Source organism: Petaurus breviceps, unplaced genomic scaffold, assembly GCF_028583685.1.
Source record: "Petaurus breviceps papuanus isolate PSGF00001 unplaced genomic scaffold, PetGlider_PUasm1.0 174, whole genome shotgun sequence".
NCBI classification, from domain to species: domain Eukaryota; kingdom Metazoa; phylum Chordata; class Mammalia; order Diprotodontia; family Petauridae; genus Petaurus; species Petaurus breviceps.
This window is the reverse complement of record NW_027185761.1, coordinates 74245713-74262891: the sequence shown is the minus strand read 5'-3', so window position 1 is coordinate 74262891 and position 17179 is coordinate 74245713. Positions and strand designations below refer to the sequence as shown.

The window sequence follows — 17179 nt, the reverse complement described above, 5'->3', positions numbered from 1 at the left end:
CATTCCAGTGGCCGCTCCTCAGGAGACACAGCAGCATGCTGTAATTACCCCTAAAGCCTGTTTGATTTGATAACATATTCACCACCATGTATAATTTACATAATGTTTTACAATTATTCATTAATATGCAAATTTGAGACAAGAGATAAGGAGACTTAGAAATTCAAGGCAAATGCACCAGAGGCAATCAGGCCTGTGCATATACTGGTGGTGAAGATCCCAGAGGCGTGAAGGGCATTGGGTATTGGGTGAGGTACTCAAGGCTTTGCTTCAGGGTGGGAGCAGATAGCACTTGTACTCCTTCAGAAATTAGAAACGACTAAGCTTAGTTTTTGGTCAAAAAGAGTTGCCCAGGAGAAGATATCCCAGGGACCTTCGGCTCAGTCTCACTCTTCCCTGTTCTTTTTCCCATAGCAATTAATTTTCCACCATAAGGTGACCTCAGAGTGGCTAGGGTGTCTCCTCCTCACCCCCAACCTTCTCCTCAGGGTTTTATGTAGGGCCAATGCCTTTCCCTTGAGCTCCCTGATTCTCACTGAATTTGATTTTGCCCATGCACAGAATGGTACTTGATGCAAAGCCAAAGATACCAAGGGATCCATTGTGAGCCAGAATCTTATCTATGTTGTCCCTGGGTTGAGGGTAACCCAAGGTCTCTTCTGGGCCAATAGGCAAATGGCGCTAGGCTTCTGGAGGGCCTTCCTGAGTAGGAACAGGTCCCATCAATCTGGCTCTCCCACCAACCAGAAATCACCTTTGGACCAATCCAGGCAAAGAGGCCAGTGAGTGTGTGCGCTCAGTCATGTGTTGTGGCACATCCAACCTACAGACCAGATCACTCAGGAAATACTTAGCTCTCCTCTCCCTCAACAGCATTCATGAAAAAAAGAGAGAAGGGAAAGGGAGAGGGCCTTTTTTCACTTGAGCATTATTGTTCATATAGTAAATGCATAAAAGCCAGGAAATTCAGCTGTCGTTCCCATGGCAACGAGAGCTATGGGCCTCCTGGCCCACGGAAATTAAGTTATAAAAATTAACGTGGCTTGTAGCCCAAGGAAATGCTTCTTTTCATCAAGGAAGCCCGAAGCCAAGGCAGATTTCTGCAGGAACACTTGACAGTCTTTCCAAATCCAAATAGTCGGCACATGCCTACCCCTTCTCCACCCCTGCTCTCCGCTCACTGAGGGGAGGAAGGGCTGCCTGGTAAGGGCCTCGAGGCCCCTCCCCCCAACGCAGCCCCAGCCTAGTCCATAACTTAGAGACTGTGGGTGATTGATGAGAAAATAAAGCTCCACACAAGGCAAGCCTCTATTTCTAACGCCATTTACCTAATCCCCTAGGAAAGGGAAGTAATGTTCTCATTATCATTTGCACACGTCTAAATCTGCAAAAGAGACAGCTCTCAGCTGCTGCCCAGAGGAGACCTTACCCTTGAGCAGCTTTTAAAGCCACCCTGAGGGGTTTCAGACCTTCAGGGGCTCTCCTTGGTGGGAGGGAGAGGCCTCAGACTTCTCTGCCTACACAAAGTGGAGGGTCCCCCCCCTTGCCATGAAATGGGCAGTAAGCGGGGGTGGGGTGAGGGGGGAGGGCTTCCCAGGGGCCCCATTGTGTCAAACTTGGCTGGAGCTTGACCCTGGTCGGTCCTGTTAACATTGAAAGGCTACAAGCAAGGACTCACCATGCTGACTGTGTATCTGTACTCTGAGCCCTGCCTGGCTGGTGAACCAAAAGAGAATTCCTGGTTCTTAACTGGTACCTACTCACCTCCTGGGATCGACCTGACTGAGAGCAAGGACTCCATGGGCACCTCTTTAAGGGATCTTTGTACCCATTTTCTGAGAAAGCTGGCTGCAGAAAGCCACAGACTTTAGATACTTCCCACAGTGTTACCCCTTCGACTAATGCTGCTATTTTGAACAAAACACAACAGGAAGGAAGCCCATGAAAGTGACTGCCATCCCAGAAAGCTAATCGTTTCACAGGAAGCAGCCTGTCCCACAGAGGGCATACTCCCATCCTGGCTAAGGGTATCCCCCAAAGTCCGAGATCGTTGAGTGGGCACTGTCTACTGGCTAGCAGAGAATCTGGACACCGAAGAGATCAGAAGCAGGGTCCAGTTCAATCCAACAAACATTTCACGCTCACCAACTTTGTGCCGGGCAGTGGGGATACCAAGATGAAACATGATCCGGTCCCTGCCCTCAAGGAGTTTCCCATGTATGGCAGCGGCCATTTCTAGAATGCTCTCGTATGTTCTTCCCAACAACCCTAAGGGGTAGGTACTTATGGGTGTTCTTGTCCCCACTATACAGATGAGGAAACTGAGGCTCTGAGAGGTTTACAGATATGGTGCCAGGGACACAGCTGACAGGTACCAGAGGTATTCCTGCCTCTGAGAAATACACACACAATTAAGCGAAGGTAGAAAGCGGCGAGGGCAAAAGAGAGAGCCTCCCCCCCCAAAAAAAAAAAAACTGTGAGGAAGCTTTAGGAGGAATAGAGAACTTCAGCTGAGGTGGGGGGCGAGGGGAAAGGAGGCTCGGGGAAAGCCTTTCTGGGGGAAGCAGCTCCTCTGGGGATCTGGAGGAAGGGAAGGATTTCAGTGAATGCAGGTGAGTGAGGACATCAAGCCATGGGGCAGGGGACGGCCTGGGCTAGCACCCAGAGGAGTCGGAAGAGGAAAAACCATGCAGTCTGGCTGGAATGAGAGATCCTGAAGGCTGCCAAGGGCTTGAAAAGTGGGTTGCAGACAGGGCGTAGAAGCGCATAAAGCGCCAACCTAGGGGCTGCACTTTATAAACCTGCACTTTATCCTGCAGGTTTCAGAGCGAGCGTTCCCTACTGGCTGACACATGGCAGAACTGATGATGGCGCAGGATGGAGGGCCAGGGAGGAGAATGGGAAGGGAGGCTCTGGGCTCCCTTGGAAGGCTTCCTGGGCGGCTGCGTTTGGGATTCCCCTTTGGGTGTGTCCCTGCAGGGAATCTCCCGCACTGGTCTACACTGTTAACAGTTGGGTCGTGAGGTCCAGCAGACCTCAAAGGTCCGGGGCAGTCACGAGGTCGGCAAAGGCTGTTTCCCCGCAAGGCCACCCGCGCCTTCCCACAGTGTCTCAGGCGCTCTTGTGCACTTCGACGCAGGGAACGGGCCACTGCAGCTAAGGCTCCTGTCTTCCCGAGTATCAATCTGACGTAGAGTAGGTGGGTTAACTTTGCTCCGATTGCCCCAGACCACAAAATGAGGAACTACGGGTCAAATTTGCAAAGAGAACAGCTGAGGTTCGCTGTCAGGAAAATCCATGCCACGCCAAAGCAGCCCTTGGGCAGCAGGAGGTGAGGACCACTTGTCAAGTGTGAGCATAGTGATTATAGAAAAAAACCTTATTAGCATTCACAGAGCGCTTTGAGGGTTGCCAAGCATTTTACAAGCATTATTTTTCATTCACAACAACTCTGGGAAGGAGATAATTTCATTATTCCTATTTTACAGATGAGGAAACTGAGGCCGTGAGACGTTATGTCATTTGCCCAACTAGCACATGCCTTAAGAAGGGTTTGGACTTCGGTGTTCTTCACTCCAGGTCCAAAGGTCTTGGTGGTATCGCAGTTAGCCCAATGGCTTCTGCAATCTTTCACTCTGCCATGTTGTGATATTGAGAGACTCTACAAGGACTTAAACTACACAAAAGGGCTGATATCCACCCTACAAATATCTGGCTCAAAAGTTCCCAATGGTCACGTGAGGTTCATTTTCCATTTGCTGTTTGTCCTGCAGACCAAGAGGACCAATGACTTGGAGGGCGATGTCTCGACTTACAGGTGAATTGGATTTAAGTGAGGCATGGCTGTGCAACATCACCAGCCTCACCTTCCTCCAGCATCATCTGAGTGCTGTGGCAGGACATAGGTTGGGATGACTGGTTATGGCCTAGCTGTTTTCCGTTTATGGACAGAGTGAGAGGCAAGAGCCAAAGAAGCCTCAGGCACTCCCACACTCATCCAGTGGCCATGTCTCGTGAAGTCTCAAGTCAGTCACCTACAGAAGGTTAAGTTTGTGGGGGTGGCAGTCACTCGAACTGCGAGAGAGAGGCTGACTTTATCAGAATGGGAACATGCACTCACCAAAAAAGCCCCATCTGTGCTTGGGGAAGCAAGGGCAGCCCTCCCTCACTAACTCAGAGATATCCGAGGACCCCAAGCTGCAGCATGAGACTCATCAGTCATCGGCTGGCTCCAGGCTCAGCAACTGTTCATTCTGCTCACGTGTTGACTAATCACTCCATCAATGGAACAGAAAATGGAAAATCAACAGGGAGAGCATCTCAGAAAAGGCTGAAGTCATTGAAAGAATTGAATAATATTTTATAGGAACGTCTTGCTTTCTCTCAGTTCTCCCTATTACCTTTTGGAATTTGCCAAATTAGCAGCCCTGAAATAGAAACGATTAGTCTGGCTCAGCTTGAAATCCCCCATAAAAGCTGAAGAATATTCAGCTGGTAGTAACACAATGGAGGTTAACAAAACTTCCTAGAAATTATGGGCAGCTGGTTGGTTTTTATAAATTTGTTTGCACGAATTCTCCTTGAATTGGACTTGTGGAGAAGGCAGGCATTCAGGATGGGGTTTCTAGGCACAGTTCTCATGTTTCAAAGTCACAGTAGAGACAGCAATGGGAAGTGTGACTGCTGGATGGATTGGGTTTCAACAAGAATTTCTGAAGAGGCTGCTACAGTGCAGCAATGGCTAGGTGCTTGTCTGCTCCTCCCATCTCCAGGCAAACATCTAAGGCAAGTCCTGGAAACTGAGGCCCAGGAAGGGAAAGAGAGTCTCACTTCTGAGGCAAATGTGTTTGAACAGCCTTCTTAAGGGCTTCCCATCCCTGGTCAAGAGCCCAAGCATCAATAATTCATAAATTAAACCTAAGAAAGGAATTAGAGGCATCCTGGAGAGATAGGGAGAGGACTGGCCATGGAGTCAAAAGGATCTGGGTTCAAGTGCAACCTTGTCCATGGCCTCTGTGACCCAGGGCAAAGCAGGCTTCTCAGGAGCCCCAAGGCATTTCTCTGAGACTCTAAGTGGTTGAGCAGTCATCAGTGGATGAAGTTTCCACTGCAAAGAATTCAGCACGCTAACCGAATCAAGGTCAGAGCCCCAAAGTGGTGAAATTGAGGATTCCCTAACCCTAATGGTGCTCACAGCACAAGCAAGAAGGTAAGGGTCAATATGGATAGAGTGACATGAAGGAGAGGCCAGGCTGGGGATGTGCCACGTGATGCCTCCAGTCTGACCTTCATCGTCTGCAGGGAGATGTCATGGGCTACCACATCTGGCACTGAGGTCACACTGATCAAACGCTCCCTGATCCCTGATTATCTATTAGGCCACTTCCCTCATCGAAGCAAGTTCATTTTTCATATTCTAAGTGAGCTAGTACAGCAAGGGGGAAGCATCATCAGGCTGTGCTAGCCCTATAACTCCAACACCAATGCTGCAGATGTCTCTGACTCTAGGATTTCCAAAGAAACTACCAGTGGTTTGTAAATTGTTCTGTCTTGATTTCAAACAGCTTCAGGTAAGAATGCCTTATTTGGTGACTAGCACCCCTACTGGCAAAACTTGTTACTGCAACCCAGCTCTATTAGACATTAATAATCCCTTGAGTAGACCTACAAAGGTGGAGGGGAGCAGTGTTCCCAGAGGAACAAACACGGAGTCCAGCTATTCCCCTGCATGTGAGGAATGTCTCTCGATGCAGCTCACAGCCCATTTGTGCCTGTGTGATCCATATCTGCCTCCTCCCATCACTCTTCCCCAGGGGAGCCACTTGGCATCTTCCTCTAGACCTCTAGATGTGAGGTTCAGGGCCATGGAGCACAAAGGTTGTCCATTGACCATGTGAAGTTCAGGTCACTTCCCCCAGGGTTACTGTGGTTTCACCATGAGACCACGAGTTACCTACATTACTCACCCGTGCACTATGTAAATCCTAGCTTTTGTCTAAAAAAGTCCGCGTTCCATCAGTTGTCATAGGCAACTGAACATAGGCTAATAAGGGGGGGAGGGGGTTGGAATAACAGCAAAAAAGAAACCTGTGCTGGCTCCCATCTGGCTCCCATCTCAGCTTTAAAAATGAATGTAACTCTGCCTTCACCTTCTCAGAGCCAGAATTCAGAGAAAAAGAGATACGGGCACACCCAGTAAGAGGGACTATTTGGAAAGGATCTGACATGCTCAGAGAGGAAACTTGCCTACATGGTGCCATCTGATCTCACAAGATCCTGTTTTGTTCAAAAAGGCAAAAACATTGCCTCTACCAACACAGTCACGGGTCTGGGTCCTGTCCTTGTCCCTGTCCCCACACCCTCTCCCATTTCTGAGCCCCAGTCAGCTCTTTCTTAGAGATCTCTGAAGGAGAAGCCAACCATGAGACTGAAAGTGACCCCTGGCTATGAGAAGAGGACAGGATAGCTGGGGGACAGCAGCTTGGAGCCCGATGGGCCAGCAGGCCACAAACTGGCCCCTGGTGTCAGAAGGACTCCAGGTGAAGAAGCCAAGGTCATATTTCAGGGCTGATTCCTGGAGGAGAGGAAGACAAAGACACCATGGAGCTCACAGGAGCAATGAGGCCCTTGGCCACCGGCTTCCTTCTTCCACATCCTCCCCCAGCTCTCAGGGTTAATTCCTTGAGGAACAAGACCTTCAAACAAGCAGCTCCCAACAGCACTCTCACCATCACCCTCAATACACCTGCTGGCCGGAAGATAAACATGGCTGAAAACTTCCATCCCCATCCATTAAATTCAGGGTCAACCAGGACCTTCCTCTGCCCTACAAGGCACAGGATTTGGGATGCAGCTTGGAGACTGGTCTTATCTCCCAGGGCCAGGGTTCGAGAGGGGGAACACACCCACAAATCAGCCTAACAGGTGGATCCATCCAAAGCCCAAGAAATGGTCCCACCTGACCATTCATTGGGTCAGACCTGGAGAGGACATTAGAAGCCATTCAGTCTGACTCCCTCATTCTGCAGATGAGGAAGCTAAGGCCAGGAGTGCTGAAGTGTTTGCCCATGATCACACAGTCTGTGAGTAACAGGGCTGGCATTAGCACTCAGGCCCAGGGACTCCATGCTCGCTGCCTTGTGGCTGGTCAGGCCATCCTGGATGGAGCTGGCTAACTCCTGGTCTGAGGGGAACTGGGGCTATCCTGGGATCAGGACAAAAGGCTGGCAAGCCAGGAGCTGTCCCAGGTCACTGCACAGGCTTGGAGAGCAGTGAATCACAGCCAGGTGTGTCTGCTAAGTGGGAGCTGTGTCTCACTTCCCTGAATCCACAAGCTGTTTACAACTCTCCAGGTGCCTAAACACCCATATGCACAGATTCATTCACTCCATGCTACTCCATGTCTGGCCCCATGCTAGGCACAGTGGGGGTGGAGAAGTGGGGTGAGATAGACAGTTATCACTGTACTTACATTGTACATGGGGAGAAGAGGAAACCCACATAAAAATTAAATCGTAATCAGAGAGTGCTCACCAGGCATCAGGTGCTGAGCCAGTAAGACGGGAAGTGAAGGACAGTGAGGAAGGAGGAAGGAGAGACTCAAGGAAGGGAGATTCAGGGCTGAGAAGGGCCTTGGAGGGCTTTGGGTCCAACCTCCTCCACTTGTAGATGAAGAGGGAGGGGCAAAATTAGTTGCCTAGGGTCATTCGGGTAATAAGTGGTGGAACTAGGATTCAAACCTAGGCCCTTTGACTCACACCTAGTCCTCTTTCCCATTGCCCTTGTGGGTCAGCCAATCAGCCAAGTGCAAAGGACTACAAAGGCTGCTGCTACCTGGAGGTCTTCAAATGGCAGTGAGGGGGAAGGAGACATCTGAACTGCAGACTGGCCCCACTGGGGATTCAGAAAAGCAGAAAACCGACAGTGCCCGGGCAGGGTGAACAGAGCTGAGGAGGACCCAGCCCAACCTCCACCTCACACAGTCAAAAAGGATCGTGGAGGTAAAGCTGACTTTGAGGCTCAAAGTGAGTCACCCAGGCAGGGAGAAAAGGCACCCATCTCCCCTTGGCCGGAGACATGTCAGGCTGAACTGCTTCCTGCTGGTCAATCCGCCACCTATTAACATTTCTTACATAAACAAGCTCGGCCAACCTCTGCTCTGCTGTGGGAGAGGGCCTCGAGACCCTGTGGTTTAAGGATGGCTTGGTGGGGCTGAGAAGGTGTAGCCTGGAGAAGTGAAGGCTGACGGGAGACATGATGCCTGAGGGCATGGCCAGAGAACTAAACAGAGGTGGGGCAGACCCTTCTAGAGGACGGGCTGGAGGGCGTGGTCAAGACCCCCAGAATGAGAGGCCTGAACCCCAGGAGAGAACATGGCCGAAGGCCCTTCCAGCGCCATCCAAATGCAGTGTGGCTAGGGCGCGGTCCCCACATCAGCTCAGGCAGGAGCCTGCCCCGTTCTTAAGCACACCAGGAAAGGGGTATTCAGAACAATAAGGCAGCATCTGCCCTGGAGCACAGCACCAAGGGTGCAGCCCAAAGCTCAGTCTCCCCAGAAAAAAATCCCGACTGGCCCCAACAGAGCTTCCTCTTTGTGAAGCACCTGGAGACGTCTCCTGGAGCCTTGCTTTCCCATTTCGCAGCTGACTAAACTGAGACTCAAGGAGATTGTGACTGGCCTGCAGTCACACGGCTCCCACGGGCCGGCCCCAGCAGTCAGGTCTCAGGTTGGTGCCAGATTCTGAAGCCAAAGGGAGGAGGCTTCTCCTCTTCGGCCCCTCCCCCTGCCTCAGCCAATGCATGGCCTCAGGGCTGCCTCCTGCTGATGGCCAGAGCAAAGACTCCTCCACTCCACAACAGCCCACTCAGTGGGGTCGATATTCATGGTGTGGCTGTGGCCTCCCAGAGTCGCTGACCTCGCCCACTCCCATGCCCAGCATCTCCAGATAGTCACTTTCTGGGGAGGGGGGTCCCCTCCTTTGGGAAGCTTGCCCTGATGGGAAAGTGCTCGTGCTCTCTCCTCTCTCTCTGTGTCTCTGTCACACACACACACACACACACACACACACACACACACACACACAGTAAGTAGTCAGTGCTTCATAAATACCAAATAGATTGACTTGATTTGAAGAGAATCGCCCCCCTGAGCTGTCCTGGCTTGGAGCTTCCCCGAATACCTTCAGGGGCCTCTGGGCTGCCCATCCCTGAACAGCCAATCTGATAGCCAAAATCCCACTTACTAAGCACCAAAGGTCAAAGAAATCAATGGTGAGCTCGGTGAAAACCTCAAGCTTCTGGTCTAACCTTCTTCCACATTTCCCCTTGTCTTAAAAAAACGTTTCTTAGAACAAGAGTCTCCATCCAGATCCCACTTCAGAGACCCTGAGGTAGAGCAAGATGGGGGATTATGGGAGGGGAAGAGCTTGCCTTGAGAGTCAAACCCTTAAGGTTTGGGGCGTAAGTGCCTTGGGTTCCTGGCCAATAAGGACAGAGCCCCCAAGCTAGCACCAAGCCTCACTGCTGACTTCTCCCCAGAGAATGGACTGACCACTGTGGTCTCTGGGCCAGGGTCTGTGGGAGGAAAAAGAAGGGAGGCTGCTGAGCTCACAGGAGCACAGAACATGGGGGCTCTCTGGCCTCCCTGCCTCCTCCCTGGGGCCTGTGCTCACCTAGGGCATTAAGAGCCAGAGGGCATGGAGACCCTGTTAAGTCTGCCAAGTGCCTGCTAGGACAAGGAGAAGCTAGGCCTCTCAAATACCTGTCTATGGCAAACACAAGAAGGGAGGGAGGGGGCAGGGAATGAGTGACCTTGCTCAAGGTCCTTCTCAAAATGCAAGGGGAGAAAAATGTCAGCTCTGAAAGGGAGTGCCCTTAAGAGCCAGAGAGTCCCAGCACTGGCAGGAGACCATGTGGCCCAAGCTACCCCTCCACAGTCCTCTCTACCCCGGGCCAGCCCAAGAGTCAGCTCCTTTAGCAGCCTGCCCTACATCAGGACAGCTCTCAGCATGAGCAGACATCTCCCAGGACCAAGACAAACTGGGCCTGATCATTCCTTCCACCATTTGCTCTGAGTTCTTGTCCCGGGATAGAGCAGAATAAGTCAATCCCTCCTCCATGTAATGATAATGGAACATGCAGGCACCTAGGGCTGCACCTTCTAGGATGCTTCGGAAGGGCCTTCTTGGTAGATAAGTGAGGCCATCACACCACAAGACCTTTGGGGGAGTAACTTCAGTAACACAACCCTGGCCATGGGGTCCACACACTGAGCCCCCCTTTCCCACAGTCCATCCAAGAGGAAACGGACCAAAGGCTGGCATTTTCCACATCAATAATACTTTCCATGGGTGGAAAAGTCCTCTTTGGGGAGCTAAATTCTATGTTCCTGACAGAGGAGCACACATGACCAAAATCTTGCTGTCAAAGTTCTGAGCTGTGCAAGAAAATAATCAACCGATAAACACGTGTTAAGCACCTTCAGTATGCCAGGAACTGCTCTAAGCTCATAGTGCAAGGCAGCCTGGCACCGTCCCATGTACAAAGGCTAGTCACTCCCTTCACTCATTCTATGAATGATGCAGAAATAGGCAATTAGAAGTCTCAAAATAGCTTTTCAGGAAGAAAAAAATAAAAACCATGATTCACACATTGGCTGATGCCTGCCCAGGGCACAGCTGCAATTTGTTTGTGTCCAAGAGTAAAAGATGGGAAGCCGAGTTGTGCACGGCAGCATGAGAAACTGTGCGCCCATGGGTGCGTCACATGGGCCATGGAAAGGAGGGCACAAGTCCAACCTCAGACTCACCATAGAGGTCATCTGGAGTGATCCTCTTACCTTACAGTGGAGGAAACTGAGGCCAGACCATTCAAACAACAGGCTCACCAGGGAGGCAGAATTGTGACCCTTGTCTGAGCTGAACTGTAGGCCATTCCTAGGTCTTGCAAGCCTACAGGGCACCACGGTAAAGAAGCTGGTTGTGTGTCTGTCTGCCATCTGAGCAGAGGGGAGCTCACTGCTCCTGAAGAGCAGCTGCTGTGTCAGGGGGCAGGGGATTCTCCAGAAGGTACCAGTGTCTCAAAACTGAGAGAGAGAGACAGACAGACAGACAGACAGACAGACACAAAGACAATGACAGAGGCAGAGACAGAGACAAAGACAGAGACAAGAGAGACAGAGAGAGACACACAGAGAGACAGTGACACAGACAGAGACAGAGAGACAGAGAGAAAGAGAAACAGAGAGAGAGAGATGGAGAGAGAGACAGAGAGAGAGTGAGTCAGCTGCCCTGGTCTGGCCTCCTCAGGCTCACTGTGGCCCAGCTAGAGAGGAGTGGACACTCCAGGGCAATGTTTCCCAGCCAGCTCTGACATGAAAAGACTCACTTTTCCTAACTTGGGAACAGAACCACCATCTTCTCACACAAATTTGGAAGCAGGGGCTTCCCATGACAAACAGTATTTCTGGACCCAATGTATTTTCCTTGGGTGTACAGGAGAAGAGAATGAAGTCTTTTTAAGCAATTGTTCTATGGCCTCCGGAATAAAGATGTAAACTCTGACTGATTTTAGGGAAATAAAAGTTCCCAAAGGACCCAGGAAATATTATGGACCTGGTACTCAGATAAATTGTCCCTGGGCATGGCCAGGGGCCTGTGGGACCTGGATCCCAGTGACCCCTCGGCTGCTATAGCGGCCACGGCTCCATCAGCAGTGCAGGAAGATCACCGGACCACAGATCCGGAACTGGGAGGGATCTTGGGGGCTGTCCAGTCTATCCATCCATTTTATAGAGGAGAAATCAAGGCCCAAAGAGCTGAAGGTGTCAGAGTAAAAGAGCCCGTTTTCTTGGCTATAGGCCCGGGCATTCCCCACTCTCCTTCAGGGCTGATGAACTCTACTCTGAGAATGTCTTGGGAAGGAACACGAGCCTGAATGAAGCTCGAAAGCCTCTTCATACAAAGTGCACTTTTTAGGATCCTGCTTTTGGAGTTGGAAAGCCCTCAGAGGCCACTGAGTCTCCTTCCCCGACCTACCCAGGGGCTCCCAGCGGCTGAGTGAGGGTTTGATCCCTAGTGGCTGGACTCTGGGCCCAGCTCGCTCTGGGCACGATTTGGATTCTGGTGCACTGATTTCCTCTGGCCAAGTCCCATCCCCCCCCAAACTCGGTGAGAGAATGGGTCTTTGCCAGCATTCAAATCTCTTGGTTTGAAAAAAGCTCAATGTCCCATGTTGTGAGGAAATGTTACAACCCAACAAACCCATCAGTCCACAGTCTGAATCTGGCCACAAGCCTCACAAGACGGGAGGCCATCTCCAGGGTCACGGGGGAGTGTGGGTCCTGTGTCCATGCCCCCTACAGAGAACAAAGCCCAGATTCTTCAGGAATCCATGGATTGGGCTTCCAGGGACACCCTCCATATTACTTCTCCCACACTTCCATGATTCCTTTTCCTGGGGCCACTTCCTAGCCAGTGCAGGCTGGGTTTGGGGTGGCACAGCCCAAGCCTGTCCACCCTCCCCAGAAGGATTCACACTGAAGTCAGTCCCGCCAAGTGAAGGTTGCAGCCTGCTCTGGGCATCTCCAGCACCCCAAAGGCCGAGAAGGGCCAACCCTCCATAAGCACAAGTAGAGGAAGAGGAGCTTGTCTCATGAGAACATCCTGGCTCAGAATGAAAAGGCCAAGTGGTACTTCATCTGGCGGTACTTCCCCTTGCCCTCCAGAGCCCAGGAGGAGAGTGGAGAGGTGCTAATTGCGGAGGTTCTTGAGGGCCCTCATGCCTTGAGTGACTCAGCCACAGTGTTTTGCATCTGCAAACCATGGCTGGGGAAGGAGTCCAGCCAAGGCATTCTGCTTTACCTCCTCATGCCCGTAGGAGGAGGCAGCAGGTCAGGGCATTATGATGGAGAGGAGGTGGGGCCTCCAGGACCCCGAACAACAGACTGGCAGATAGACGGACAGAAGAAGAAGGAAAGGTAGGAATAAGAAAGGAAGCTGCAGAGGCAGGCCAGAGGCCACCAGAGTGCCCATATCCTTGCAATTCTTTTGTAATTCCCAGCGCATAATAGGCCTAATAATACTTGTGAATTGACTAGAGTGAACAGCACAGAAAACAGGTCACGGGGACTGGCCTCCGCAGCCTTCTAGTCCCACCTCAGTTTTCAGGTGAGGAAACTGAGGCCAGAAAAGTGAAATGACTGATTTAAGGGGATAAACACAGCTGGTAATTCCTGATTGGTCTCTCAGCATCTAGTCCACCCCCCTCAATTCATCCCACCTCTTGTGGCCTCACTGATATTCCTGACACACAGAACAGGCTCAACGCAGTCACCGGCTCCCTACTGATTCTATGGCCACGCACAAAAGCTTCAGGTTGGAATTTAAAGACAATCCCGGCCCCAGGATGGGCTTTTCTTTCTGTTCTTACTCCCCTTCACACAATCCCCAATCTAGTCCTCGGATTCTAGAGTGATTCTAGATTCCACTGGACCATGCTCTTATCTGACATTTTGGCTGCTCAAAGTCAGGAGCAAGACAAACGGGAAGCAAGGGGTCTTCATGGGCACGGCAGGCCACGTCCAAGACCTAAATCAAGTTCATGTCACATAGTGGGCTTCGGGAGAATCAGCCTCAGTGTGCAGCATTCCTCCGAGGGAGGGACATCGCAATACTCCCAAGGGAGCAGGCTGAAGAGAAACAACGGCCCAGGACAGGACTGGGAGAGAAGGCTGAGCTCCCACAAGGCTCCGGCACCAGCCTCCAACCCTTATCTGTGCTTGCCTGGTGAGCTCAGAGCCCTGTTTTCCATTCGACCCCCCAGGACCTGAGTTTGCCGAACCTCGGCTGCCCTTGGCCATGGGTGGTCTCAGGATGCTTCTTCTGTCTCCTCCAGAAAGACAGGAGCCCTGGCCCAGGATGGATCCAGAGCCACAAGCAGCCCCAGAGTGGACGATAGCCTTCTGACTGCAGGCACCACCCCAAGAAAACTCGGGTGATTAACAGGGAACGGCTGAGTGCCAAAGACGCTGCCCCTCCCCCGCCCGGGCGGATGTACACCATCCCTGCCTTCTTCCCAGCACGAGGCGCGACCTCCCAAGGGGACTTACGCAGCTCGCCCACTTTCAGGATCTCGCACAGCATTTTGGTCAGCTCGATGCTGCTTCGGCCAAAGGGACACTCATGCTTGTCTTCTCGGCTGCTGTTCTCTAGGACGATCTGTGGGGGACACAGAGGGGTCAGCAAGGGGGCTCGAGGCTGAGAGCCTGGGGGCTGTGCTATGCTGCCACCTGAGGAAGGGGGCAGGAGGACCCACAAAGCAGCATCTCCCTTCAAGGAACTCACGGCTCTGGAGGTCTGGCCTCAGGGGCCTTCAGCCCCCACAAAGCTCTGGGAGCATCAGACTTCGCCAGGCAGAACCTGCTGGCAGGTTTCTTGGCAGTTTATTCTAGGAGCAATTTTTCCTGATGGTGCCTTTTCCCATCCTAGAGCGCCATCTTACCTGGAACCCTGGACAGTTGTCTGCAAAGGGACGGGTGGGGGACACTGTGCTCTGGAGGAAAAGGAGGCTCCATATTGACCCCCCCCCCAAATGATTCAACAATCTGAGTGTCAAGAAAAAGAAGCACAAGGCTTCGATGTCGCCTTGCTACGCCCAGGAGCTTCTCTTGGTCCAGATGGAAAGTGAAATGGACAGGGACAAGCTTCAGTGATTCCGGCAGGATCCCAGTGAGGAAACAATGTAAGAGCCAAGAGCTTTGAAATAAAAGAAAAAAGGAGAAGGATGGAGTAGAAGACGGAGGGCAAAGGAGAAGGAACGAAGAAGAGGGAAAGGAGAGAAAGAAGAGGGGGAGGAGGAGGAGGAGGAGGAGGAGGAGGAGGAGAAAGGAATTTGATGCCAGGAATTGTTCCTTGTGGCTCCTCCCAGAAGAGGAAAGTTTTGCCCGTAAGCTGCCCAACGTGCCCTCCTGCAATGCCCCTGGGCCGGGGGAACCTCAGTCCCCACTCCCCTTCAGGCCCATCGGCCCTTTACCAGGTCCTGTCACTGGCTAGCTCCCACTGATGACCCTCTACTTCCTGACTCGAAGGACACAGCTCTTGTGCGACAGTGAATTTCCATGCATTCCTCTCCCAAAGCGAGCCTAACACAACAAAACCGCAGCCGCCCCTTGCAGGAAGAGGGCCGCCATATGGGGAAGCAGCAAGGCTCCTCTCGCAGCCAGGCGTGGGCTCCACGCGAGGACCCTCGGTTGCATTTCTCATTAACGTTCTGTTTACATTTCACGAGCTTATCAATATTTCCTGGCGGGAGGCGGGAGGTGGGAGGGGGGTGCTCTGCATTCGCTGCAGGTAGACTGGCCTCAACCAATCAGGGTTTCGGGAAGATGGTTTATTAGCAAGCGACAAACACAAAGGTAATTGAAGTAATCAACATGGAAATCAGCCTCGGATAGCCCCTCTGCAGCCCATCCATCTTGGCTGCTTACCTCCAGGAGGGCCATAAAGCACCCCGAAGGGGCCTGTCAGCCCGCATCCAGGGCACGCAGGCAGGCTGAAGGCCAGCCAGGACCTCGGGGCCACGCCACCAGGGGATGCGCGCGAGCCCTTGGCCACCAGCCAGACACAAAGGGGAGCTTGCTCCTCAGCAGGGCAAGAACGTGGTCTTTTCCTCTTGGATTCAAGACGTTAAAATGCCTACAATGCACTTTTGAGAGTGAACGACACCCGCAGAGACAAAAGGACGCCAATGGGCAGCATCTTTGAAATTTCTCGTGATGCTCAGGTTCTGAAGTGAGAACAAGCTCCTAGCATCTAACACTCCAACAGGGGACCAAGTATGCTGCGTTCGCTCGTGTTAAGGCAGCCAGGGGGCGCCATAGTGCACAGAGCACGGGCCAGAGTCAGGATGACTCGTCTCCCTGAGTTCAAATCCAGCCTCAGACACTTAGTGACTGGATGACCCTGGGCAAGTCGCTTCACCCTGTTTGCCTCAGTTTCCCCATCTGTAAAATTAGTTGGAGAAGGAAATGGCAAACACGACATTATCTCTGCCGAGAAAACCCCAAGTGGGGTCATGGAGAGTCAGCCACAACTGAAAATGACTGAACAACTCAGGCCAGGGCCATTGGAAGCTAGTATCAGTTGCCTCTAATCCAACTGAGCTTGGTCTCTAAAATAACACCCCCCCCAATAAATTAACATTATAATTGGCCAAAGCTCCTCCCCAGTGGATCTCTTCCATCTAGTCCCAAGCATTTATTAAGCCCTTGCTTTGTGAGGGGCACTGCTCTCAGAATTAGGAGCAGAGTCAGAATCGCTCCAGCTCTGACCCTCACATGTTTCCGGGATACAAAGAAGGCCCAGACGTCCCCATCCTTGAGGGGCGCACAGTCTGGCAGGGGAGACGACTGGGACGTAACGAGGCTCCCAGAAGCTCCAGACAAAGAGCAGAAGGACCCTGGAGGAGAAGGCCCGGGGTGGGGGGCGCACCCTGACCTCCCGGCTGCTTTTGGCCTGTCTCCCAGGGCCTTGCCCAGCACATTGCACACAGGAGGCGTTTAGTAAGAGTGGTCCACTCCTCTCAGGCTCATGGTGCTTTGCTGGGAATCCTGTCCCAGTGCCATCAGCGGACTTTGGAGGCAGAGTCTGACCATTCCTGGGGGACGCGTCCACTTGCCCCGAGCGTTCAGCCTTCCTGTGCCCCCTTTACTTGGGCAAAGTCCTGCCAACGTCACCTCATGCTGTTTGTACTTGTTACCCAACGTCTAGGGACGCTTCACCAGAAGAAGGGAAAATCTCCTCTCCTATTCCAAGGACCGGCCCGGGGAAGGTGATTCGGCCTCTTCTGCTTGGCCCCAGAGGGCAGAGCCAGAGGCCATGAGTCTAACCAAAGATGTGCTGAGGTGGTGAATGTGTGAGTAGAGTAAAAGGATGGATAGAGTAAAAAAAATTAAGCGATGTAATGAAACTGGAATATGGAGGAGAGACACAGAGAGCTAAAGAGAGAGATGGGGATCAGGGGATGGAGAGATGGAGAAACAAGGAGATGAAGAGAGAGAGATGGAGAGAGATAAAGAGAGAGAAGGGAGGGAGGGAGGGGAAGAGAGAGAGAGAGAGAGAGAGAGAGAGAGAGAGAGAGAGAGAGAGAGAGAGAAGGAGAGAGAGAGAGAAAGAGAGAGAGA

The 17179-nt window shown here is 52.1% G+C and overlaps 1 protein-coding gene across 4 annotated transcripts in view; it reads right to left on the bottom strand.

Annotated features, from left to right (window-relative positions):
• ELMO1 (engulfment and cell motility 1) overlaps positions 1–17179 on the bottom strand; it is a 391469-nt gene that overhangs the window by 187665 nt on the left and 186625 nt on the right. For all 4 annotated transcript variants that reach the window (XM_069084405.1, XM_069084406.1, XM_069084407.1 and 1 more), the window contains one exon: positions 14108–14216. In XM_069084405.1, the coding sequence (XP_068940506.1) occupies positions 14108–14216 (109 nt within the window). The remainder of the gene's footprint in view (positions 1–14107; positions 14217–17179) is intronic.